The 26,787-nt window shown below is 42.2% G+C and overlaps 2 protein-coding genes across 12 annotated transcripts in view; one reads left to right on the top strand and one right to left on the bottom strand.

Annotated features, from left to right (window-relative positions):
* Positions 1-26,787, top strand: part of LOC145509266 (zinc finger protein 354C-like) — an 89,890-nt gene that overhangs the window by 56,752 nt on the left and 6,351 nt on the right. For 2 of the 10 annotated variants that reach the window (XR_014055964.1, XM_081497770.1), the window contains 2 exons: positions 9,821-9,925; positions 10,933-11,330. Coding sequence is in view for 8 of the 10 variants with exons in the window: in XM_081497770.1 (XP_081353896.1) it covers positions 9,821-9,925; positions 10,933-10,961 (134 nt within the window). In the remaining 2 variants the exon portion in view is untranslated. Of the gene's footprint in view, positions 1-9,820; positions 9,926-10,223; positions 10,332-10,932; positions 11,331-18,405; positions 19,352-19,738; positions 19,952-26,659; positions 26,698-26,787 lie in introns of those variants that run through there. The other 8 variants (XM_081497765.1, XM_081497766.1, XM_081497768.1 and 5 more) reach the window with 7 other exon arrangements.
* The window catches only part of ADAMTS2 (ADAM metallopeptidase with thrombospondin type 1 motif 2), a 258,412-nt gene continuing 254,661 nt past the window's right edge, over positions 23,037-26,787 (bottom strand). For both annotated transcript variants that reach the window (XR_014055962.1, XM_081497756.1), the window contains one exon: positions 23,037-23,516. Coding sequence is in view for 1 of the 2 variants with exons in the window: in XM_081497756.1 (XP_081353882.1) it covers positions 23,059-23,516 (458 nt within the window). In the remaining variant the exon portion in view is untranslated. The remainder of the gene's footprint in view (positions 23,517-26,787) is intronic.

Below are 26,787 nucleotides of genomic sequence, written 5' to 3'. Positions count from 1 at the left end.
CTTTGTAGGAGAGAATAACTGTTTTGCTTAGTGTTCCCTATCATGAAAATTGACTTTACCAAGATAATTCAATGAGAACAAATAGTCTTTCAACAAATGATGCTGGGACAACTAGATACAAAAGAGTACAGTTGGATCCCTACCTCACTATGTACAATAATTAACTCAAAATGTATCAAAGACCTAAATGTAACAGCCAAAATGATAGAACTCTAAGAAATTATAGACATTAGTCTTTGTGACCTTGGATTAGGCAATGGTTTTGTGGATATGACCCAAGAAGCACAAACAACAAAAGAAAAAATGCATAAATTGAGAATCACCAAAATTTAAAATGTGTGTATACCAAAGGACATGATCCAGAAAGTACAAATATAGTCCATAGAGTGGGAGAGAAATTTTACAGGTCATATATCTGATAGTGTACTAGGTAGAGTATATAAAGCACTACTACAGCTCAATATGATAAGTTCAGTTCAGTCATTCAGTCATGTCAGACTCTTTGCAACCCCATGGACCACAGCACGCTAGGCCTCCCTGTCCATCACCAACTGCCGGAGTTTACCCAAACTCATTTCCGTTGAGTTGTTGATGCCATCCAATCATCTGTCATCCCCTTCTCCTCCTGCCTTCAATCTTTCCCAGCATCAGGGTATTTTCCAATGAGTCAGCTCTTCACATCAGGTGGCCAAAGTATTGGAGTTTCAGCTTCAACATCAGTCCTTCCAATGAACACTCAGGACTGATCTCCTTTAGGATGCTGGTTGGATCTCCTTGCAGTCCAAGGGACTCTCAAGAGTCTTCTCCAGCACCACAGTTCAAAAGCACCAATTCTTTGGTACTCAGCTTTCTTTATAGTCCAACTCTCACATCCATACATCAGTATCAGTTCAGTCGCTCAGTCGTGTCCGACTCTTTGTGACACCATGAACCGCAGCACGCCAGGCCTCCCTGTCCATCACCAACTCCCATAGTTTACCCAAACTCCTGTCCATTGAGTCGGTGATGCCATCCAACCGTCTCATCCTCTGTAGTCCCCTTCTCCTCCTGCCCTCAATCTTTCCCAGTATCAGGGTCTTCTCAAATGAGTCAGCTCTTCGAATCAGGTGGCCAAAGTATTGGAGTTTCAGCTTCAGCATCATGAGTCCTTCCAATGAATATTCAGGACTGATCTCCTTTAGGATGGACTGGTTGGATCTCCTTGCAGTCCAAGGGACTCTCAAGAGTCTTCTCCAACACCACAGTTCAAAAGTATCAATTCTTCTTGCTCAGCTTTCTTTATAGTCGAACTCTCACATCCATACTTGACTACTGGAAAAACCACAGCCTTGACTAGACGGACCTTTGTTGGCAAAGTAATGTCTCTGCTTTTTAATATGCTGTCTAGGTTGGTCATAACTTTCCTTCCAAGGAGTAAGCATCTTTTAATTTCATGGCTGCAATCACCATCTGCAGTGATTTTGGAGCTCCCCAAAATAAAGTCAGCCACTGTTTCCCCATCTGTTTGCCATGAAGTGATGGGACTGGATGCCATGATTTTAGTTTTCTGAATGTTGATCTTTAAGCCAACTTTTTCACTCTCCTCTTTCACTTTCATCAAGAGGATCTTTAGTTCTTCTTCACTTTCTACCATAAGGGTGGTGTCATCTGCATATCTGAGGTTATTGATATTTCTCCTGGCAATCTTGATTCCAGCTTCTGCTTCCTCCAGCCCAGCGTCTCATGATGTACTCTGCATATAAGTTGAATAAGGCGGGTGACAATATACAGCCTTGACATACTCCTTTTCCTATTTGGAACCAGTCTGTTGTTCCATGTCCAGTTCTAACTGTTGCTTCCTGACCTGCATACAGGTTTCTCAAGAGGCAGGTCATATGACTACTGGAAAAACCATAGCCTTGACTAGACTGACCTTTGTTGGCAAAGTAATGTCTCTGCTTTTTAATATGCTGTCTAGGTTGGTCATAACTTTCCTTCCAAGGAGTAAGCGTCTTTTAATTTCATGGCTGCAGTCACCATCTGCAGTGATTTTGGAGCCCCCCCCCAAAAAAAGTCTGCCACTTTTTTCACTCTCCTGTTTCACTTTCATCAAGAGGCTCTTATATATAAGACAGATAGATAAAAGTGGGCAAAGGATCTGAAAAGATATTTCTCCAATGAAGATATTGAAATGGTCAAAAACACATGAAAAGATACTTAACCTCATTATCCTTCAAGGAATTACAAGTCAAACTATAAGGTGATTTTACTTCATACCCACTAGAATAGTTAGAATAGAAAAGAGATAATAAAAAGTGTTGGAAATGATGAGAAAAACTGGAACTCTCATACACTGCTGGTGGGAGTATAAAATGGTGTGACCTCTTTGGAAAATAATGTGACATTTCCCTAAAAGGTTAAGTATAGAGTTACCATATGACTGAGCAATTTCATTACTAAATATATACTCGAGAGAAATGAAAACATACATAAAATAGGTGACCTATTTCAAATCCTGAAGGATGATGCTGTGAAAGTGCTGCATTCAATATGCCAGCAAATTTGGAAAACTCAGCAGTGGCAACAGAAATGGAAAATGTCAGTTTTCATTCCAATCCCAAAGAAAGACAATGCAAAAGAATGTTCAAACTCTACCACACAATTGCACTCATTTCACACCCTTGAAAAGTAACACTGAAAATTCTCCAAGCTAGGCTTCAACAGTACATGAACTGAGAACTTCCAGATGTTTAAGTTGGACTTAGAAAAGGCAGAGAAATCATAGATCAAATTGCCAACACCTGTTGGATCATTGAAAAAGCAAGAGTTCCAGAAAAATATCTGCTTCATTGACTACACTAAAGCCTTTGACTGTGCATCACAACAAACTGGAAAATTCTTCAAGAGATAGGAATAACCAGACCACCTTACCTGTCTCCAGAGAAAGCTGTATGCAGGTCAAGAAGCAACAGTTAGAACTGGATATGGAACAATGGACTGGTTCAAAATTGGGGAAGGAGTATGTCAGGGCTGTATACTGTCACTCTGCTTATTTAACTTATATGCAGAATACATCATGTGAAATGCTGGGATGGATGAAGCACAAGCTGGAATCAAGATTGCCAGGAGAAATATCAAGAACGTCAGATACGCAGATGACACCACCCTAATGGCAGAATGTGAAGAGGAACTCAAGAGCCTCTTGGTGAAAGTGAAAGATTAGAGTGAAAAAGCTTGTTTAAAACTCAACATTCAAAAAACTAAGATCATGGCATCCAGTCCCATCACTTCATGGCAAATAGATGGGCAAACAATGGAAACAGTGACAGACTTTACTTTCTTGGGCTCCAAAATCCCTGCAGATGGTGACTTCAGCCATGAAATTAAAAGACGTTCCATGAAAGAAAAGCTGTGATGAACCTAGACAGTGTATTTAAAAGCAGAGACATTTCCTTTGCTAGTCAAAGCTATGGTTTTTCCAGTAGTCATGTGTGGATGTGAGAGTTGGACCATAAAGAAAGCTGAGCACTGAAAAATTGATGCTTTTGAAATGTGGTATTGGAGAAGACTCTTGAGAGACCCTTGGACTGCAGGTAGATCAAACCAGTCAATCCTAAGGGAAATTAGTACTGAATATCCATTGGAAGGACTGATGCTGAAGCTGAATCTCCAATACTTTGGCCACCTGATGCAAAGAACTGACTCATTTGAAAATACCCTGGGAAAGGGTATTTTATATGCTGGGAAAGATTGAAGGCAGGTAGAGAAGGGGATGACAGAGGATGAGATGGTTGGATGGCATCACCGACTTGATGGACATGAGTTTGAGGAAGCTCCAGGAATTGGTGATGGAGAGGGAAGCCTGGCGTGCTGCATTCCATGGGGTCACAATCAGTTGGACATGACTGAGCAACTGAACTGACTGACAGTGTGAAATGTCATTTCATAACCAAAAAACATAAGATAAATTGATATACAAGTGTAGATATTATTTGTGTTATGTGTTGTATTGTGTAATGACATACAGAGATATAAGCAAGGGCACACCCCTGGAGGAGTGCACAGCCTGGAGAGTCCCAAGGACAGAGGAGCCTGGTGGGCTATGATCCATGGGTCGGTAAGAGTTGGACACGACTTAAGTGACTTAGCACGTAGCACATTGCACACATATAGGATGAATTTTTTCATTCATTCAGTCACTCACAGTAATTGCATCCGTTCTTTCAATAATTGTTTACTGAGCACCTACTGTGTGCCTGGAATTATTCTCTTTTTTCTTTTTAAAAAATTTACTTTTAATTTATTTTTTAATTAGAGGAAAATTGCTTTACAATATTCTGTTGGTTTCTGTCATACAACAATGCAAATCAGTCATAATTATACATATATCCCCTCCATCTTGAGCCTCCTTCCTCTTCCCCATGCCACTTCTCTAGGTCATCACAGAGCAACAGGCTAGGCTCCCTGTGTTATATAGCAACTTCTCACCACCTATCTGTTTTACATAATAGTGTGTGTGTGTATATGTGTGTGTGTGTGTGTGTGTGTGTGTGTGTGTAGATGCTACTTTCTCCATTTGTCTCACTCTCTCATTCCCGCACTGTATCTATAAGTCTGTTCTCTACATTAGAGTCTCCATTCCTTCCCTGCAAATAGGTTCATCAATACCCTCTTTCTAGATTCCATATATATGTGTTAATATACAATATTTTTTTTCTCTTTCTAACTTACTTCATTCTGAATAACAAGCTCTAAGTTCATCTACATCACTAGAACTGATTCAAATGCATTTGTTTCTATAGATGAGTAATATTCCTTTGTCTATATGTTCCACAACTTCTTTATCCATTCATCTGTCAGTGGCCATTTAGGTTGCTTCCATGTCCTGGCTATTGTAAATAGCACTCCAGTGAACACTAGGGTACATGTGTCTTTTAGACTTGTGGCTTTCTCAGGGTATAGGTCCAGTAGTGGGATTGCTAGGTCATTCAGTAGATTTATTTCTAGCTTTTTAAGGAATCTCCATACTGTTCTCCACAATAGTTGTATCAGTTTACATTCCCACCAGTAGTGTAAGAGGGTTCCCTTTTCTCCACATTCTCACCAGCATTTATTGTTTGTAGATTTCCATTTCTTCTAGGTTGTCCATTTTATTGGCATATAGACGCTCATAATAGTCTCTTATGGTCCTTTGTATTTTTGCATTTTCTGCTGTAACTTCTCCTTTTTTACTTCTAATTTTATTGATTTGAGTCTTCCCTCTTTTATAGTTGATGAGTCTGGCTAATGGTTTGTCAATTTTGTTTATCTTCTCAAGGAATCAGGTTTTAGTTTTATTGGTCTCTGCTATTGTTTTCTTTTTCATTTATTTTAGTTCTAATCTTTATGATTTCCTTCCTTCTACTAACTTTGACATTTTTTTGTTCTTTCTTTTCTAGTTACTTTAGGTGTAAGGTTAAGTTGTTTCTTTGATGTTTTTCTCAGTTCTTGAGGAAGGATTTTATTGCTATAAAGTTCCCTCTTAGAACTCTTCTGCTGCATCCCATAGGTTTTGGGTCAGTGTGTTTTCATTGTCGTTTGTTTCTAGGTATTTTTCATTTCCTTTTTGATTTTTCAGTGACCTCTTGGTTATTGTGTATTGTTTAGCCTTCACGTGTTGTTTATGTTTTTATATTTTTTTCCCAGTAATTAAAGCCTAATTGCATAGCATTGTGATCAGAAAAGATGCTTTATACAATTTCAATTTTCTAATTTAACAAGAGTTCATTTGTGACCCAATATATGATTCTTCCTGGAGAATGTTCCATGGGCAATTGAGAAAAAGGTGTATTCTGCTGCTTTTGGTTGGAATGTCCTGTAGATATCAGGTCCATCTGATCTAATGTGTCATTTAAGGGTTGTGTTTCCTTATTAACTTTCTGTCTTGATGATCTCTCCATTGGTGTAAGCAGGGTGTTAAAGTCCCCTACTCTTACTGTGTTACTGTTGATTTCCCCTTTCATAGTTACTAGCATTTGCCTTGTATATTGAGGTGCTCCTATGTTGGGTGCATATATATTCATAATTGTTATATCTTCTTGAATTGATCCCTTAATCATTATGCAGTGTCCTTCCTGGTGTCTTGTAGTATTCTTTAAAGTCTATGTTGTCTGATATGAGAATTGCTACTCAGCCTTTCTTCTGATTTCAGTTTGCGTGGAATATATTTTTCTAAATCCTCAGTTTCATTCTGTATATGTCCCTAGGTCTGAAGTGCATCTCTTGTAGACAGCATGTATATGGGTCTTGTTTTTGTATCCATTCAGCCAGAATGTGTTTTTCTGTTGGAATATTTAACCCATTTACATTTAAAGTAATTTAAAGTAACTATTGATATGTATGTTTCTATTAGCATTTTCTTAATTGTTTGGGGTCTTTTCCTCCTCTTATGTTTCCTGCCTAGAGAAGTCACTTGAGCATTTGTTGTAAAGCTGGTTTTGTGTTGCTGAATTCTCTTAACTTTTGTTGTCTGTAATGCTTTTCATTTCTTCATGATTTTGAATGAGATCCTTATTGGATAGAGTAATCTTGGTTGTATTTTTTCCCTTTCATTACTTTAAATATACCCTGCCACTCCCTTCTGACCAGAATTTCTGCTGAAAGATTAGCTGTTAATCTCATATATATTCCTTTGTGTGTTACTTGTTGTTTTTCCCTTGCTTCTTTTAATATTTCTTACTTGTGTTTAATTTTTGTTATCTTGATTATTATTTGTCTCAGCATGTTTCTCCTTGGGTTTACCCTGTATGGGACTCTCTGCTCTTCTTGGACTTCATTATTTCCTTTCTAATGTTAGGAAAGTTTTTGACTACAGTTTCTTCAGTTATTTTCTCCAGACCATTTTTTTTTCTTTTCTTCTTCTGGGACCCCTCTAAATCAAATATGTACTTAATATTGTCCCAGAAGGCTCCGAGATTGTCCTCAATTATTTTCATTTTTTTTTCTTTATTCTGCTCTTCAGCAGTTATTTCCACCATTCTAAATTCCAGCTCACTTATCCATTCTTCTGCTTCGGTTATCCTGCTATTGATTCCTTCTAGAGTAATTTTAATTTCCATAATTGTATTGGTTGTCACTCTTTCTTATTTCTTCTAAGTCTTTGTGAAATGTATCAAGTGATTCTTGCATTTTTTTCCCTTCTATTTTCAAGATTTTGAATCATCTTCACTATCATTTCTCTGAATTCTTTTTCAGGTAGTTTGCCTATTTCCTCTTCATTTATATGGTCTTGTGGATTTTTATTTTGTTCCTGTCTCTACACAATATTTCTCTGTCTTTTCCTTTTATCTAACTTACTGGCTGAATCACAAGCTAGAATCAAGATTGCCAGGAGAAATATAAATAACCTCAGACATGCAGATGACACCACCCTTATGACAGAAAGCAAAGAGGAACTAAAGAGCGTCTTGATGAAGGTGAAAGAGGAGAGTGAAAAAGCTGGCTTAATACTCAACATTCAGAAAGCTAAGATCATGGCATCCAATCCCATCACTTCATGGCAAATAGATGGGGAAACAATGGAAACAGTGACAGACTTTATTTTCTTGGGCTCCAAAATCCCTGCAGATGGTGACGGCAGCCATGAAATTAAGACAGTTGCTCCTTGGAAGAAAAGCTATGACAAACCTAGACAGTGTATTAAAAAGAAGAGAAACATTAATTAGCCAACAAAGGTCCATATAGTCAAAGCTATGCTTTTTCTAGTAGTCATATATGGATGTGAGAGTTGGACCATAAAAAAAGCTGAGCAGCAAAGAATTGATGCTTTTGAAGTGTGGTGTTGGAGAAGACTCTTGAGAGCCCCTTGGACAACAAGGAGATGCAACCAGTCAATCTTAAAGGAAATCAGTCCCGAATATTCATTGGAAGGACTGATGCTGAAGCTGAAGCTCCAATACTTTGGCCACATGATGCAAAGAGCTGAGTCACTGGAAAAGACCCTGATGCTGGGAAAGATTGAGGGCAAGAGAAGAAGGAGGCAAGAATGAGATAATTGGATGGCATCATCAACTCAATGGAAATAAGTTTGAGCAAACTCTGGTAGATAGTGAAGGACAGGGAGATTTGACATGCTGCAGTCCATGGGGTTGCAAATAGTTGGATACAGCTGAGCAACTGAACAGTAACAAATGTATTAGAAATCTTCTTTCCCTAGGCTATAGGGTCATAGTTCTTCCTTTTGGTCTCTGCCCCTGGTGGATGAGATTGGTCAAGTGACTCCTGTAGACTTTGTGTTGAGAGGGACTTCTCCCTTGTTCTGGTGAGAGGAGGTGAGTTTTTTTTCTCTGATGGGCAGGGCCGTGTGGAGTGGTGTGTGGTGGGATGTGTGGGCAGCCTGATGTCTGATGATTGGGTTTTTGTTTCTATCTTGCTTGTTGTTTTGGTGAATTGTCCAGCTCTGGGTGTGGCAGGCATTTGGGTGGTGCCAGGTCTTGGAAACCCCATGGACGGAGGAGCTTGGTAGGCTGCAGCCCATGGGGTCACGAAGAGTCGGACACGGCTGAGCAACTTCACTTTCACTTTTCACTTTCATGCACTGGAGGAGGAAATGGCAACCCACTCTGGTATTCTTGCCTGGAGAATCCCAGGGATGGAGGAGCCTGGTGGGCTGCCATCTATGGGGTCGCACAGAGTCGGACATGACTGACGTGACTTAGCAGCAGCAGCAGCTTCATGGGAGTTCTCTCTGGTTAATACTCCCTGGGGTCTAGAGTCCTTTTGCAGTCTAGCATCGTGGACTTGACATTCCAACCCCAGAGGTTCAGTCCCAATTTCTGGTCAGGGAACCAAGACCCCACAAGCCATTTGTCATAGAAATAAAGGAGATTTAAAAAAAAAGAAACAAAAAAATTTTAACAGGAAAATGGGAAAAGCAAAAACAGACGAACAAAAACAAAGGAACATTCACATACACAAACACACGTTCACCCATACAAAAGAAACTGTGAGAGACCTAAGAAAGCAAAGTACAAGAGAGTGACGTGGTGAACAAAAGAAACAAAAAATGAAATCAAGCAATTAAAAACAAAACTAACTAAAACACAAAACAGAAAACAAAACCAAAGCAGAGTGCCAACTGAGGAATAAAGCAGAGAACAAAACAAACAAAAATGTTGAAGAAAATATAAAAGCAAAGTTAAATAGAAGTATATAGAAAAACACACACAGAGAAATATTAAAGAAAAACTATAGCAAAAAACAACCGTAAGAAACAAACAAGTAAAAACAAACAGAAAAGCCACACCACAGAACAGCAGAAGGCCAAAGTAGAAGCAGAAATATGTAAAAGAAATAAAAAGTATGATTTTAAAAATCCCAAAAGGCTTAATAGAAATTAGAAGATGAACAACAACAGAGAAGAAGAAGGGGGAAAACCCAGAAACAATAAGAGAATGAATCAAAACATAAAAATAATAAATGTTTTCCTAGTCTCTTAGCTGTCAGCGTTCTTGCCTCTTCTGTGAGCCTCTGTCCACCTGTGCCTCCCAGAAGGCCCTTCAGTGCTGGGGAGGTCTAATCTGTGGACCTGCTGTAGGAACAGCTCATATTCTAATCTGGCCATACACCCCCATGTGCATATCTCCTATGTCTACAGCTGCCAGAGCTAGAGTGTTTTCTTTGTAGGAACACTCATTGTCCTTTTATATATTCCACACATACAGAAGCTATCTAGTTGACTGTGTAGATTTAATCTGTAGCTTGTGCAGCTGATGGAAAGGTTTTTGATTGTATTCCTTAGTCACTCCACACCTGGAGCTCAACTGTGGTTTTATCTCCTTCTTTGCATGTGGGCCATCCACAGGAGTCTGCTCCCAAGGCTGCCCTGGAGGACTCGTGTCTGCCCCAGTGAGGACTGGGCTTGGAGGTAGCACAGCTGCTTGGATCATAGGGACCCAAGTGGTGCCAGGTGAGCGCGGGAGATATGGCTGTATTAGGAATCTTGTCTAGCCTCTGGCAGCTGGCACTCAAAGGGCAGCCCTGGCTGGTCCTTCTCTATTGGTTGGTACATCAGGTTCTCAAAGGACCCCCATACTGGGGTCCTTCTCTATTGCTCAGCTGCCAATGCTGGCATGTGGAGATAGAAAAGCAATAGTGGTGGCTCCTCCTCTGCGTGTGACTCAGCAGTAGTGCCCTGCTTCCATGACTACACAGTTTTCCTCCAAATGCATTCCCTGTTGCAGATTTCCTCCCTCCCTTTCCCTCAGGCAGTCTCCCTGCAGTCAACAGTAGTCTTGCCATGAGATTGCTCTCAAATCCTCACGCCCCAGTTCCTAGCCACCATGCACATCAGTGGAAACATGTACCTGTCCGGGGTATGTAGGGCCATGGCCCGGATTTCTGTGTGGTTCTCACTCTATTCATACTGTCACAGATGAGCTACTTAACCCTCCAACAGCCTCAGATTCTTCCCCTCTGTCCTAACCAATTTTCCTGGATGCAGAAATCTCTTCCCTGCTTCAGCTTCCTCACTCCCAAGTGCAGGTCTGATCCCACTAGCTCTCCTCCCCCTTCTCCCTCCTTTCTTTTGTCCTACCAAGTTATGCATGGATCTATATAATCCTTTCAGTGGTCAGGGACTCCTGCCAGTGTTCAGCTGGTGTGCTGTGAGAACTGTTGTATCTATATATGTATCGTTGATGCATTTGTGGGGAGAGATGTATTCCATGTTCAACTATTCCTCTGGCTTCTTGGCCTCCTCTGCTGTTTTTAATTCTTGATCATTATTTATTTAATTCTTGATCATTACCAGAAGTTGGTAAATATTAAATGAGTTTTTGGCTTTGTTGATCTTTTAAAGTTTCTTTTCTATTTAAATTCTACCTGTATAAATACTCTTGGTTATTTCCTTCTACTTTCTTTGGGTTTACTCTGTTACATAGTTCATTAATTTATTTCCTAATTTTTGTATTTTAGATTATGAGAACCTCCAAGTATATCCTTGATTGCATTTCACAAGTTTCACTAAGTCATATTCAACTGTATTTCCTAATTTTCAATATTATCTTTTTTACCTGTGAGTTATTTAGAAATGTGAGTTTTTGCATTTTAAATATGTTTTAAATTTTAGGTATTCATTTCTAATTTACTTATCTGTAATTAAGTTAATTGCTAAATCTATTCAAGTTCTTATTCTTCCATCATGGTATCAATATTTGAAAAGAATATGAGTTGTTCAGTTGTTGGGGGAACAGAGATATATGCATGTTCCTTAGATAAAGCTTGTTTATTGTATTATTCAAGTCTTCTGTATATTATTGTTTTCTGTTTACCGCTAATCTATTAATTACAAAACATATTAAGTGTTCTCCTTATGATGGAGGCTTTGTCAATTTCTCCTTGAGGTTATGACAATTTTTGCTCTATTAACCTGGTTAATTGAACTTTTACATTTTTATGATATTTATATGATGATTTATCCAGTAATGTCTTTTGACACATTAATAGTAGGAAGCCAACTATCTACACAGAATTATAATTCTTTATATATAAAAATATTAGTTTAAATTGATTTAGGAATAAAGAGTTGTTATTTGGGGGCAATTTGCTAGGAATTTAAAGGCTTTGAGTTCTACTCTCTTTTATCAGTAAAATCTTTTGTTAAAAGTTTGCCTCATGTTATTAGAAATGGTACCTAGTCTAAGTCCAAAAGAGAAAAACAGACAACCCTGTATTAAAAATTGATAAATGGGATTCTAGAATTTTCAAATTAGATAATTCAGGTTAACTATCCTGTGCTAAAAACAACTAAAAAGACTGAATAAGGAAAGCACAATTCTTCAAAGCATTGAACAGTTATTTAGAAATTAAATAGGATATTTAGAAATTCTTAGCCAATATCAGGGAGAGGACTAGAATTCAGCAAGGTGAACCATGGCCACTAGAAAACTTAAACAATACTATCAACCAACTTGACCTGACATCTATAGAACACTCTACCCAGTAAAATCAGAAAATATTATTTTCAAGCATTCATGAACTATGGGTAAACAATATGCAAGGCCATAAAAAATTCTCAATACATTTAAAAGGATTGAAATAATACAAAATGTGTTTTCTTTAACCAGAGTAAAATTAAATTAAAAATCAATAGAAATTAAAAACTGAGAGGTATTCAAATATTTGGAAAATTTAAAAAGCACTATTAAATAAATCATGGACCAAAGAAATTACAAGTGAACTTTCCACATGCTGTGGAGCAACTAAGTCATGTGCCACGAGCCTGCGTGCTGCACCTTCTGAAGCCCGTGTGCCTAAAACCTGTGCTACACAGCAAGAGAAGCCCCACAAGGAGAAGCCCAGGCAAATGACAGTTGCATAGCCATATGAAAAAGATGAGTTTAGACCCTAATGTCACACCACATTCAAATAGTAAATCAAAATGGATCATAGGCCTAAGTGAAAGTGAGAGTTGCTGAGTCATGTCTGACTCTTTGCAACCCCATGAACTGTAGCTTGCCAGGCTCCTCTGTCCGTGGGACTCTCCAGGCAAGAAAACTAGAGTGGATAATAGCCATTCCCTTCTCTAGGGGATCTTCCTGACCCAGGGATCGGACCCAGGTCTCCTGCATTGCAGGCAGATTCTTTACCATCTGAGTCACCAGGGAAACCCCCATAGTCCTAAATGTAAGAGCTAAAACCATTCAATTTTTAGGGAAAAAAAGTATGAGGAAATTTTCATGACCATAGACAATTTACTGGAGAAAGAATAACCTTTTCAAAAAGCAGTGCTGCAACATTTGGATATCCCCTCACCATCTGTCTTTCAGTTTTTAAGAATGAGACATGGTTGAAAGAGGTCCCCAGGGAGCAAATCTGAAAACTGGTGCCTCTAGAACACAGACTACCAGGGGGCGAGACAACATTAGACACTGTCCCCAGTGGATTGATAGGTGAAGCATAAAACAAGACCAGATGCTGTGGTTTCCAGGATGCACTTGGCTTTATATACCCTTTATAACCTGGAGAATTTTCTGCTGAAGTGAGTTCAGGAGTAAGAAACTCCACACTTGTTCCGCATAGTCCAATTTATTGTTAATTTTGTGGTCTATTGACATACTGTTAAGGTACATTAATCTGGAACACATCTCTCTCACAGAAGTAAAAACCAACATTCACAGATGGCGGAGTAGAAGGACGTGCGCTCATCTTCTGCTAGAACTCCAAAATTACAACTCACTGCTGAATAACCGTCGACAGGAGGATGTTGGATCCCACCAAAAAAAAGATACCCCACATCCAAAGGCAAAGGAGATGCCCCAGCAAGATGGTAGGAGGGGCAAAATTGCATTTAGAATCAAATCTCATACCTGCCAGAGATGCTCGGAGGGCCCAAACAAACCTTGTGCACATCAGGACCCAAAGACCCCACAGAGACTGAGCCAGAACTGTGTTTGAGTGTTTCCTGTGGAGGTGTGGGTCAGCAGTGGACTGCTGCAGGGGCAGGGGTTCTGGGTGCAATAGACCTGGGTATGGCATAAGCCCTTTTGGAGGAGGTCGCCATTAACCCCACCATAGAGCCACCAGAACTTTCACAGGGCTCAGGAAATAGACTCTTGGAGGGCACAAACAGACCCTTGTGTGCACCACAACCCAAGAGAAAGGAACAGTGACCCTACAAGAGACTGACCCAGATTTTTCCGTGAGTGTCCAGGAGTCTCTGGTGGAGATGTGGGTCGGTGGTGGCCTGCTGCAGGGTCGGGGGCACTGAGTGCAGCAGCGCATGCATGGGACCTTTCGAAGGAGATCACCACTACCTTCATTACCTCCACCATCGTTTGGCCTCAGGTCAAACAACAGGGAGGGAACATGGCCCTGCCCATCAACAGAAAATTGGATTAAAGACTTACTGAGCATCAGAACAAGACCCAGTTTCCCTCTCAGTCAGTCTGTCCCATCAGGAAGCTTCCATAAGCCTCTTATCCTTATCCATCAGAGGACAGACAGAATGAAAACCACAATCACAGAAAACTAACCAATCTGATCACATGGACCACAGCCTTGTCTAACTCAATGTAACTATGAGCCAAGCTACGTAGGGCCACCCAAGACAGACGGGTCATGGTGGAGAGTTCTGACAAAACGTGGCCCACTGGAGAAGGGAATGGCAAACCACTACAGTATTCTTTCCTTGAGAACCCCATGAACAGTATGAAAAGGCAAAAAGATAGGACAATGAAAGATGAACTCCCTAGGTCGGTAGGTGCCCAATATACTACTGGAAATCAGTGGAGAAATAACTCCAGAAAGAATGAAGGGATGGAGCCAAAGCAAAAACAACACCTAGTTGTGGATGTGACTGGAAATGGAAGTAAAGTCTGATGCTGAAAAGAGCAATATTGCATAGGAACCTGGAATGTTAGGTCCATGAATCAAGGCAAATTGGAAGTGGTCAAACAGGAGATGGCAAGAGTGAACATTGACATTTTAGGAATCAGCAAGCTAAAATGGACTAGAATGGGTGAATTTAACTCAGATGACCATTATATCTACTACTGTGGGCAATAATCCCTTAAAAGAAATGACGTAGTCATCATAGTCAAGAAAAGAGTCTGAAATGCAGTACTTGTATACAATCTCAAAAACGACAGAATGATCTCTGTTCGTTTCCAAGGCAAAGCATTCAGTATCATGGTAACCCAAGTCTATGTCCCTACCAGTAATGCTGAAGAAGCTGAAGTTGAACGGTTTTATGAAGAACTACAAGACCTTCTAGAACTAACACCCCAAAACGATGTCCTTTTCATTATAGAGGACTGGAATGCAAAAGTAGGAAGTCAAGAAATACCTGGAGTAACAGGCATATTTGGCCCTAGAGTACAAAATGAAGTAGGTCAAAGGCTAACAGAGTTTTGCCAAGAGAACACACTGGTCATAGCAAACACCCACTTCCAACAACACAAGAGAAGATTCTACACATGGACATCACCAGATGGTCAATACCGAAATCAGATCGATTATATTCTTTGCAGCCAAAGATGGAGAAACTCTATACAGTCAGCAAAAACAAGACTGGGAGCTGACTGTGGCACAGACCATGAACTCTTTAAGTCTACCAAATTCAGACTTTAATTGAAGAAAGTAGGGAAAACCACTTGACCATTCATGTATGATCTAAATCTACTTCCTTACAATTATACAGTGGAAGTGACAAATAGATTCAAGGGATTAGAGCTGATAGACAGAGTGCCTGAAGAACTATGGCCGGAGGTTCATGACATTGCACAGGAAGCAGGGATCCAGACCAGCCCCAAGGAAAAGAAATGCAAAAAGGCAAAATGGTTGTCTGAGGAGACCTTACAAATAGCTGTGAATAGAAGAGAAACAAAAGGCAAAGGAGAAAAGGAAAGATATACCCATTTGAATTCAGAGTTCCAAAGAACAGCAAGGAGAGATAAGAAAGCCTTCCTCGCAATCAATGCAAAGAAATAGAGGAAAACAGTAGAATGGGAAAGTCTAGAGATCTCTTCTGGAAAATTAGAGATACCAAGGGAACATTTCATGCCAAGATGGGCACAATAAAGGACAGAAATGGTATGGACCTAACAGAAGCAGAAGATACTAAGAAGAGGTTGGCGGAATACACAGAAGAACTATACAAAAAAGATCTTCATGACCCAGATAATCACAATGGTGTGATCACCAACCTAGAGCCAGATATCCTGGAATGCGAAGTCAAGTGGGCCTTAGGAAGCATCACGATGAATAAAGCTAGTGGAGGTGATGGAATTCCAGTTGAGCTATTTCAAATCCTAAAAGATGATTCAGTGAAAGTGCTGCACTCAATATGCCAGCAAATTTGGAAAACTCAGCAGTGACCACAGGACCAGAAAAGGTTAGTTTTCATTCCAATCCCAAAGAAAGGCAATGCCAAAGAATGCTCAAACTACCACACAATTGCACTCATCTCACACGCTAGCAAAGTAGTGTTCAAAATTCTCCAAGCCAGGCTTCAACAGTATGTGAACCGTGAACTTCCAGATGTTCCAGCTGGTTTTAGAAAAGGCAGAGGAACCAGAGATCAAATTGCCAATATCCGTTGGATCATCAAAAAAGCAAGAGAGTTCCAGAAAAACATCTACCTCTGCCTTATTGACTATTCCAAAGCCTTTGACTATGCCTCACAACAAACTGTGGAAAATTCTTAAAGAGATGGGAATACCAGACCACCTGATCTGCCTCCTGAGAAATCTGTATGCAGGTCCGGAAGCAACAGTTAGAACTGGACATGGGACAATAGACTGGTTCCAAATTGGGAAAGGAGTATGTCAAGGCTGTATATTGTCACCCTGCTTATTTAACTTATATGCAGAGTACATCATGAGAAACACTGGTTGGATGAAGCACAAGCTGGAATCAAGATTGCTGGGAGAAATATCAATAACCTCAGATATGCAGATGACACCACCCTTATGGCAGAAAGCAAAGAAGAACTAAAGAGCCTCTTGATGAAAATGAAAGAGGAGAGTGAAAATGTTGGCTTAAAGCTCAACATTCAGAAAACTAAGATCATGGCATCTGGTCCCATCATTTCATGGCAAATAGATGGGGAAACAGTGGAAACAGTGACCGACTATTTTTTTTTTTTTTTGGCTCAAAAATCACTGCAAATGGTGACTGCAGCCAGGAAATGACAAGGCACTTGCTCCTTGGAAGAAAAGTTATGACCAAACTAGGTAGCATATTAAAAAGCAGAGACATTCCTTTGCCAACAAAGGTCCGTCTAGTCAAAGCTATGGTTTTACCAGTAGTCATGTATGGATGTGAGAGTTGGACTATAAAGAAAGCTGAGTGCTGAAGAATTGATGCTTTTGAAGTGTGGTATTGGAGCAGACTCTTGAGAGTCCATTGGACTGCAAGGAGATCCAACCAGTCAATCCTAAAGGAAATCAATCCTGAATATTCATTGGAAGGACTGATGCTGAAGCTGAAGCACCAATACTTTGGCTGCCGGATCCGAAGAAATGACTCATTTGAAAAGACCCTGATGCTGGGAAAGATTGAAGGCAGGAGTAGAAAGGCACAACAGAGGATGAGATGGCTGGATGGCATCACCAACTCAATTGACATGAGTTTGAGTAAACTCCAGGAGTTGGCAATGGACAGTGAGGCCTGGCATACTGCAGTCCATGAGGTCTCAACGACTGAGCGACTGAACTGAACTGAATATTACGGGGGACAGTTTCAAATCATTTTTTAAATAAAATTGTTCTATTTATAAAGATAAAAGGATAATGTTACCAACAAGAGATGCAGTTAGAAATCTGTATGCCCTTATGAGACGTCAAAATATTTTTTTAAAAAGACAGGCAAAAATTGATAAAACTGCAAGGAGAAATAGAAAAATCCACAATCAGTGGGAGGTATTAAGACAACTTTCTATCAAGTTAATGGAACAAGAAGAAAACTAAATCAAGATACAAAAGATCTGGATAATAAATTAACAGATTTGACTTATCAGACATATATAAAATACTGTATTCAACAGTTACCAGGGCATATTCTTTAAAGCACATGTGCAATACTTAAAAAAAAAAATTGACTACATCATGGGCCATGATGTAGTTTCAAAGGGTTGAAAAATTTCCCAAAATAGTTTTCTGATCATAATAAAATAAGCTAGAAATCTATAACAGTCCATAAGCAGAACATCCTGTGCGTGCCATGTGCTAAGTTGCTTCAGTTGTGTCTGACTCTTTGTGACCCCATGGACTGTAGCCCATCAGGCTCCTCAGTCCATGGGATTCTCCAGGCAAAATTACTGAAGTGGGTTTCCATGCCCTCCTCAGACAATTCCCTAATGTATGGAAATTCAGCAACATGCTTAAAATAACCCTTAGGTAAAAGAGGAAGTCACATTGGAAGTTAGAAACTATTTGGAATGAAATGACAAAAATGTATGAAATATCAAAATCTGTGGGGCACAGCTAAAGCTCTAGAGAGAGAAATTGATAGCCATAATTGCATAAGATTTTTTTAAAAAGATGGAAAATCAGTGATCTAAGTGTTCACCTAAAGAAACTAGAAGAATCTTATTTGAACCAAGGCATCGGTTGCTTCAGTGTGCCATAGGGGCACTCACACATTGTGTAATCTTTATGTATATTTGAGGTTAACCCCTGAGGAGCCCCCATAGATGGAGCAACAGGTGTGTGAGGTCATGAGGTTCAGGGAGAACAGGCTACATGGCCTCTAAATGGAAGTGTACTGTATTCCCCTGGGTTAAGAATGCACAGTGGAGTATAAACCCCTGGGTATGACCATGGCATGGTTGCTCTGTGCATGGTAATCAAGGACTCTCATGGTACCTAGAGGAGGGAGTGGTGGCCAAATCCTGTGTAATGACATCATTTGGTTCCTCCTAACCATTTATCTGGTGTTCATTGGAAGGACTGATGTTGAAGCTGAAACTCCAATACTTTGGCCACCTCATGCGAAGAGTTGACTCATTGGAAAAGACCCTAATGCTGGGAAGGATTAGGGGCAGGAGGAGAAGGGGACGACAGAGGATGAGATGGTTGGATGGCCTCACTGACTCGATGGACATGGGTTTGGGTAAACTCCGAGAGTTGGTGGTGGACAGGGAGGCCTGGCGTGCTACGATTCATGGAGTCGCAGAGTCGGACACGACTGAGCAACTGAACAGAACTGAACTGAACCATTTATCAACATCTTTCAGAAAGCACAGACTGGGCCTTCCTTACACTTCTACAACCCAGGGCCTGTTTTCTAAAATAACCTCGCTGGGTTATCCGGTTATGAATTGCTGTTGCTGCTAAGTCGCTTCAGTCATGTCCGACTCTATGCGACCCCACAGATGGCAGCCCACCAGGCTCCCCCGTCCCTGGGATTCTCCAGGCAAGAACACTGGAGTGGGTTGCCATTTCCTTCTCCAATGCATGAAAATGAAAAGTGAAAGTAAAGTCGCTCAGTCATGTCCGACTCTTAGCGACCCCATGGACTACAGCCCACCAGGTTCCAACGTCCATGGGACTTTGCAGGTAAGAATACTGGAGTGGGGTGCCATTGCCTTCTCCGGGTTATGAATTACCTGTGCCAATATTTAGTCTCAGTTCCTGCTTACCCAAAGCCTCTTAAGTCTCCACTTCTAACACACACTCTCACACACACCCATCCCAATTTCCTCTTCCCTATTTAAAATAACTAACTGTACTATAAAAACAGAGTCAAAACAAATTACAGCCAAGAACAAGAAGAAATCCTGTGTATTCCTAACCCACGTACAACCCCTGTACAAATTAATGTCTTCTTTATCATATGGACCTTTTTTTTTTAATGTGGACCATTTTTTAAAATGAAATGACTATTTCATTCCAAATAGTTTCTAACTTCCATATTTATTGGCTGTGGTGGGTCTTTGTTGCTGGACGCGGACTTCCTCTAGTTGCAGCGAGTGGGGGCTTCTCTTTGCTGCAGTGCCTGGGTTTTCTTATTGTGGTGGCTTCTCTTGTTGTGGAGCATGGGCTCTAGGTGTGCACGATTCAGTTGTTGCGGCTTACAGGCTCAGGAATTGCAGCTTGCAGGCTCTAGAGTTCAGGCTCAGCAGCAGTGATGCACAGGCTTGGTTGCTGTGCGGCTCATGGGGTCTACCTGGAGCAGTGATTGAACCCATGTCCCCTGCATTGCAAGGCAGATTCTTAACCACTGGGTCACCAAGGAAGCCCCCGAACTAATAAGATTTCTAATTGTTCCCTCTCCCCAGCACTGTGTACACACTGCCTGATTCCTACTTGGTCAGGGTAGCAGAAGAAATCACCTCTTTTGCCCTTCAACCTTCCTCTTCCCCAGTATCTGCTAATATCAAAGAGGGCCAGAGAGAATGCACTTTTCTTTAAAAGTGGAATCCTGATTGTAAGTAGGATTACCAAATTTAGCAAATAAAAATACAAGATTCTCAGTTAAGTTTAATAAATAATTTTTAGTTTAAGTGTGTCTTTTTTTTTAGCTGTGCTTGATCTTTGTTGCTGTGTTGGCTTTTCTCTAGTTGCGGCGAGCAGGGGCAGATTCTAGTTGGAATCGCGGTGGCTTCTCATGTTGCAGAGCACAGGCTCCAGGGAATGTGGGCTTCAGTAGTTGCAGCAGAAGGGCTCTAGAGCACAGGCTCAGTAGTTCTGGGCCCACAGGTTTAGTTGCTTCATGGCATGTGGGATCTTCCCAGACCAGGGATTGAACCTGTGTCTCCTGCACTGGTAGGCAGATTCTTTACCACTGAGCCACCAGGGAGGTTCCCCATACTTATGCTAAAAAGTTCACTGCTGTTTTTCTGAATTTAAAATTTAACTCAACATCTAGTTTTTTTTCTTCTTGGAAACCCAGTTACAGGAGAGAAGGGGTTGTAATCAGGGAGGAGGGAGTGTCTGGAGATACTTCACCTCCACTTTGAACTAAAGGTTGACTTGGGAGCCTTTGGCTAAGTTATGTTTCCTGGAGAACTGACTCCATGGGGGGGCTGGGAGAGGGATCAGTCCTTATGGGTGCCTCTTGCTCTTCAGGGGATCCCACCTTGGCTCACTGCATACTGGTCCCTCCAGACCTTTTGGCTTTGCAAGGGCAGCACATCCTTCTGTCTGCTCAAGTTTAAGCTGGGAATGGAGGACAAGTGTAGTCAAGGTAACAAGCAAACACAGGCATGATATGCAAAAACACAGACATTTTTACTTTAATAAGTTATAAAATCAAGGAGCCAAATTTTACTCTACAGAAAACAAATATATTGATTGCTGTCATCAGAGAGAAAAATGCTGTCATTGAGTTCAGCACCAGGATAGCCCATGCGACAGCTGCCTGTCAGACAGGGAGTACATAGTCAAAATGCTTCATCTGATAAAGACTTCGCTATTGAGCACCATTTGTATACTCCAGACAAACAAACAAAAAACCTTAAAAGTACACATGAAAGGCTTATACGTGAAATTCCATGGGTTTTCCAAAAGGAGTAGATCAGAGAGCCAGGTCCCAAAACTCTAGCATGAGTCTTCCCACAAACATGAAGTGACTCTTGGGCCCCTCAGCTGACTTTCCAGAGCAGTGGACAAAGAGGACCTCTAAATCTCAACCTGGTGTAAGGAAACCTTGGCTCAAAGATGTCCTCTGCCTCCCCCAGGCTGCAGGAGCCTCTCTGGAAGCTCAGGACAGTTGCTAAGCCAGCTGTCCAACTGTCTCAAGCTCAGTGGAAACTTACAGTGTCTCAGAGCTGGTGAACACTGCCTTCTTAGAGAGATCTCTGAGGACCATCTAATCCAGAGAACTCTGTGGATATATGGCCCAAGGCACTAAGTATGGCATGTTGAGCCATGACCATGTGGGCTCTAGTTCCCAGAGGGCATCTTTCTTTCTGCTGCAAAAGATAGATCCCCCTGGGAGTGTCCCACGTGGGGGTCTCCCCAAAGCCTTCCAGCCCCTAAGACACACAGCCCTGCTTTGCTGAGAATGGAGTGTTCCCATCCTGTGGCTCCCAAGAAAGGTAAACTGAGTAATACTCTGGCTAGGGCTAGTCCAGAGCTTCCTCAACATTCTAGAACAGACCCAAGCAAGCACTGCCCAGCCCTTCAGTCTGTGAGTAGCACAAGTTGCCATGAGTTCAGCCAATGGAGGAAAGCCGTGGGTCGATTTCCTAATAATAGAGAGGTGGGGTTGCAGAAGTGCTTCACACTACATCTTGTTAAAGAAATGATACTAATGATATGTATTCAGGAATGTTTCCTCCAGTTTGGTTCTTAGGAGCCAGAAAGCTCCTAAGAGGACATGTATGAGAAAGTGTGGAACATGGTGGCAGTGGGGAGGGAGGTAGGCTGTGCTGGGGAGACGGCACACCTAGTCTCACCCATTTGATGGTTAGGCACCATCCCAGATGTCCCCTCACTGTTTCCTACAACGTTAACCTGTCCCTTAGACCACACACAGAGATGCACGCACACAAACGCACAGGTTCAGATGAAGGTATTTAGCACCTCAAAACTCAAAAAATAAACATCATGGTGTTATCTTGAGCGTTAGTATTTTCATCCACAGAATGGAGAATGAAACAAGAAAGAGTTCTTTAAGATCTATGACTGGTGAGAATACAGTCTTTAAAACTTTCCTGTAAAGGTTAAGAATTACATGTCAGGCTAGGCCCAGCTAAGGAGCTAATGTGCTTGGGTCCTGTAATTTCAGGAAGTTTAAGTTACATGTTCACACACACAGAAAAATGAGCCCTGACCACTCACTGGATTTTCCAGCAGAGTGCATGCCTCCCTCATCCTTCCAGTGCCTTGAGGAAGCGGAGAGTCTCTCTGGAGAGCCCCAGGCCTGAGGCCAGGCTGGCGAGAGGTGACAAGCAAGGCCAAGGTTAGTGAAGAAAAGAGAGGCTTGTGAGAGCCTGGGAGTGCCAGCTGGTGACCGTGCTCATCCACACCACCTGCCTCAGCACCTCCAGTACTGGAGTTCACTGGAATTCATAACTGCCACTTCACTGCATTCATCTTAATGACTGGTCACTTAGTAAATAAATCACTCTTTCTTCTGAGAGTCCTATGGGTCTTATACCTCAAACTGGAGATTGGTAGGAAATGTCCTGCATCTCCAGCAGGGTTGTCACCACAAGGGAAAGATTCCCAGCCACTGCTCAGAAACTTAGGGCAAAGGTGTTTTCTGTTTTCTCTCCCTCCTGCTGTCCCTCATTGATGGGGGATGTAGAGCCTCCATATTCCTCTCTACCCCACACCCAACCCCAGTACAGGACTTAGAACATTCCAGGACTAGGAAACATAGATACCAACCTAGTTGCCACATGCTTACAACTATATATATATATATATATATATATATATATATATATATATGTATGTGTGTGTATGTGTGTGTGTGTGTATATATATATATATATAATGTAAATATATCTATATATTTACATTATTCTCCTTTGTTTTCTCAAAACCTTTTGGAGTCAGGAATCTGACTTCATCTCCACAACACAGGAGTTGCCATGGAATATCTCTATAAGCAAGAAAAAAAAGCTATTGAGGCTATCTTTCCATTTTATTAGAACTTTCCGAGCATCTCTTTCTTCCTCATCTCATCAATGAGCTCTTGGATTCTTTGGTTTCTGGTCTTTTCGTACGGGCTCGGTCGTCGAGGGATCAGGTTGGGTGGCTGGACTTCATCTTCCAGGCCATGGATTTTGTAGGGCACATCCACAGCATTGGTTTCTGGATGGTCCTCGGTGGCATTGGCGCTGGAAGTATTGAGAGGCACCTCCAGGGGTGTGCCTGGTGGAGGTTGCACCTCCATGACTAGAGTGGGCACTGGGAGGGTGGGCATGAGCTCTTCAATGTCATTGTGCTTCCCAGAGGGTGGCTCTGCCCTGTCGTCCACATCAGTGAGGTTGTCGTGCGGGTTACAGGACTTGCAGCACAGCTTATTGTAGCCTGGGATGGAGCAATAGCGAGACAAGACTTCCATCCTACAGAACACTGACTTGTCACCTTGGCAGCGGCCCTCTGAAAGAGAAAAGTGGGACAAATAACCAAAGGACAGATAAGGGGGACCTTATTCCCCCATGGGAAGCAGTTTGCTGGAGGAGGCATTTAAGAGAGCCCAGAGACAGCACAGAGGCAAGCGAGCTCACACAGAAACTGTGTGGTTTAGATACGAGGGAGCCCTTGGGCAGGGCAGCATCCGGGGACCCCCGCCCTGGAGTGGTGTCACACTAGGTGTGAGCAATGCTCCCCTCCTCCAAGCAGGCCCCAAGTGAGTCCAGATGTTCAGTATCTCTCAAAGCTGGAGACAGAAATGAGGTCTCTGTGTTCTTAAGGAGTGATTCCAAGCCCAAAGAATCAGGCTGTGTCAGATCTTCACATGTGAGATCCCAGTGGTAACCTCAGTGACGTTCTGTGGCACAGTTTGACTCTATTTACAATCATCTTTAACCTGTAACTATAACAAAATTAAACCTAAAAGAACCAATTGCTAACACCCAAAAAAGCAAATCCCAGAGCCTCGGTTATGGCCTCACCATACTCTTCCACATCTTGTTTCCACTTTCATCCAAACCCCCCAGATGATCTTTGCTTCTGAAAAGTGCCTAAATAAAATTAAAAGTCATCCAGACTTGTCTGGGATTTCTTCCACTTGCCTCAACTTGTGTGACACCCTGTGTCCTGCCACTGCTTCATCCACCACACGGCTCTGCCACAGCTGAGCTTCTGGTCATTTTCCAAAGTGCTCCAGAACTTGATGGCTTCACATAGGCCAATCCAGCCTTACATGTGGATCCAGCCCAGCATATCTGCCCCTTTCTTTCCCACCCAAGATCTGGCCATGCATGGTCTGAGTACATGGAGAACCCTGACTCTGCAGAGGCCACTGTTGTCTCTCTCTTTTCCTCTTTGCTCACGGCTATCTCCTTCTTGACCTAGCTCCAACCCTGTCTGCAGCTGTATTAATAAGACCCATTCATCTCTTGTTCTCAGCCTCTGTCTTCTTCCCGAATTTCTACCCGCTTCCCTTTCTGCTAACATCTAATTCCACACATAAATTAGGTGTTATTGAAACGATTTACAAAAATTCATTCAACATAAAAGAATAAGCCATCTAACAATATAACAGGGGATATTTGATCCATCATAAATTCCTAATCACTGACCTCAATGGGCCCCAGTTTCCAACTATGTTCCCTGCTCAGCCACTCTCTATTCTTCATAAAGGGCATTTCAGACTTTTCCCATCTGCTGTGCCCTCCTATTCCCTCAGTCTCCTTAGGGCAGATGACATCTCCTACTGAAAGGAAGAAAAGAGGGGAGATGGGAAGGTAGGAAGGAGGGAAGGGGTAGCCACTGGTGGGAACCACATCTGACATAGTTACTCTTTGCACTAACACAAGGCATGTTCTACATCTACATGTAAAGCTATGCTAACTCATTGAAATTTCCTGCAATAACAGACAGGTAGGCCCTCTCCCATGTGAAAGTCAGTGGTTCCGACATCTGCCCTCTGCATGGCCATTGCTCCAGCTTATAATTTCACTTTACAGGCTGGCAACCCACTTACTTGGACACCAACCTCAAACTCTTGGAGCTTCAGACTCTTGGATACAACTGCCCACTAGACACCCCTCAATTTCTGTGGTCCCAAAAGTAGACTCCACATGTCCAGCCCAAGTCCATGGCATCCACTGGCATCATCCATCTCAGAGAATGGTCCTCATGCACACAAGCCAGACCCCAGGGATCCCCTGGTCTGATCATCTCCATGTCCATCAGGATTTCCCCTGATGCTCTTGATATATCCACGTTCCCCTCTCTTCTGCCTCCACTGACCCAAGCTACCTTGCCTCTTGGCTGCACTGTGGTAAGAGCTTCCTTTCTGCCTGCCTGTCTCCATTCTCCCTCCTTCCTATCTAGTTATCCTGCTGCATGGTTCTTCAACTGGAGATATGAACACATCACAGTCCAGATTGAAGCTCCTGGAATGCCCCTCCATTGTTTCAGGATGAGGACCTGTCTCCTTCACCTCTCCAGTCTCACTCAGGCCTTGATTGCCTTGCTCTGCAGGGTGCTCCCTGTGGCTGCAGGGCCTTTGCACATACCATGTCTCTCTTCTTCCTCTCATCCTCGAGGCTCAGCTGAAACACGTCTTCCTCAGTCAAGCATTGCCTGACCTCCCTTGGAGGTGACATCCCAAAGTATGTGGTCTAGTGGTGCCTGGGTCTCCCCTTTCCAGCATTCCATCCCAGCTACCAAGTCCACATTTAGTTGTTGGGTAAGGTAACTGATGCCTGACATTTTCATTATCCTGAAAGCTACAAAGGGCAGAGCCCAAAACTGCATCCAGATATCCCTTTATCCCAGAGCCTAGAATAGAGAATCAAAGAATATGTAAGTGTTCAATGTGAATAAGACAGATGTGAATAACTGAGCAAGTCCAAAACAAGGAATTCGTGGATGTTAGAATAGCAATGCTACAGGCAAGAACATACAGAGGCATATATCATCAGAGAGGGACCCAACCTTGACTCTGAGCTTCTAAGTGGCTGAAACATGACTGGGCAAGGGCTGATGACATGAAGAGATAGGGACAGATGGGCTGTTGAGGAAAAGCCCTGGTCTTCCTAACCTTGAGATGGAGAAACAGGCCAACATGTGAGGGCAAAGGCAGATGGCCTTGCACAGAGGGTCAATTCCAGAAATCAAGCTAAAAAGATCCTGAAATGTGGCTTTCAGGGTTTTAAAACCTTGGATAAAATTTTACATAAATATTCAAGATCTGAGACAGATGAAATCAGAACAGTCCTGTTTGAAGCTGGGTGGAGCAAGCTCAGAGCCTCTGCTCCCTTCCTCCCTCCTGGCCTCTTTACCCTCCCTGGCAGCCACTGGGGTAAGCACGTGAAGACCATGCCTACAGCCCTCAGGGAGACACGGGGGGCTTTGGTAACACTAGGTGTGGCAACTCCCCCAAGCACTGGCCATCAGCTGGGGCAGAGAGGCCAGAGGCCTAGGTCTCATTAAGGATGGAGCAGGCCTGGCTGTGCTGCTGGGTCTGGGGCTCCCCCGCCACAGAGACACCCTCTTCTGTCACCTGCGCCTCCTCCTTTACACAATAACAAGACTGGTATTAAGCATCTCCCTCACTTGTCTCTCACCAGGTGGAGATCCTGAGAAGCCGGTGTCACATCAGTCTAGGGTAAGGGTCTGCCAAGCACACATGTTGGCAAGTCGGTCCCTGCACCTGGTTTTGTAAATAGGGTTTTACTGGAGCAGTCCTGTTGGTGGC

This window comes from Giraffa tippelskirchi, chromosome 6 (assembly GCF_054371585.1).
Source record: "Giraffa tippelskirchi isolate mGirTip1 chromosome 6, T2T-mGirTip1v1.2.pri, whole genome shotgun sequence".
Taxonomy (NCBI): domain Eukaryota; kingdom Metazoa; phylum Chordata; class Mammalia; order Artiodactyla; family Giraffidae; genus Giraffa; species Giraffa tippelskirchi.
This window is presented reverse-complemented; position numbering and strand designations above follow the sequence as displayed.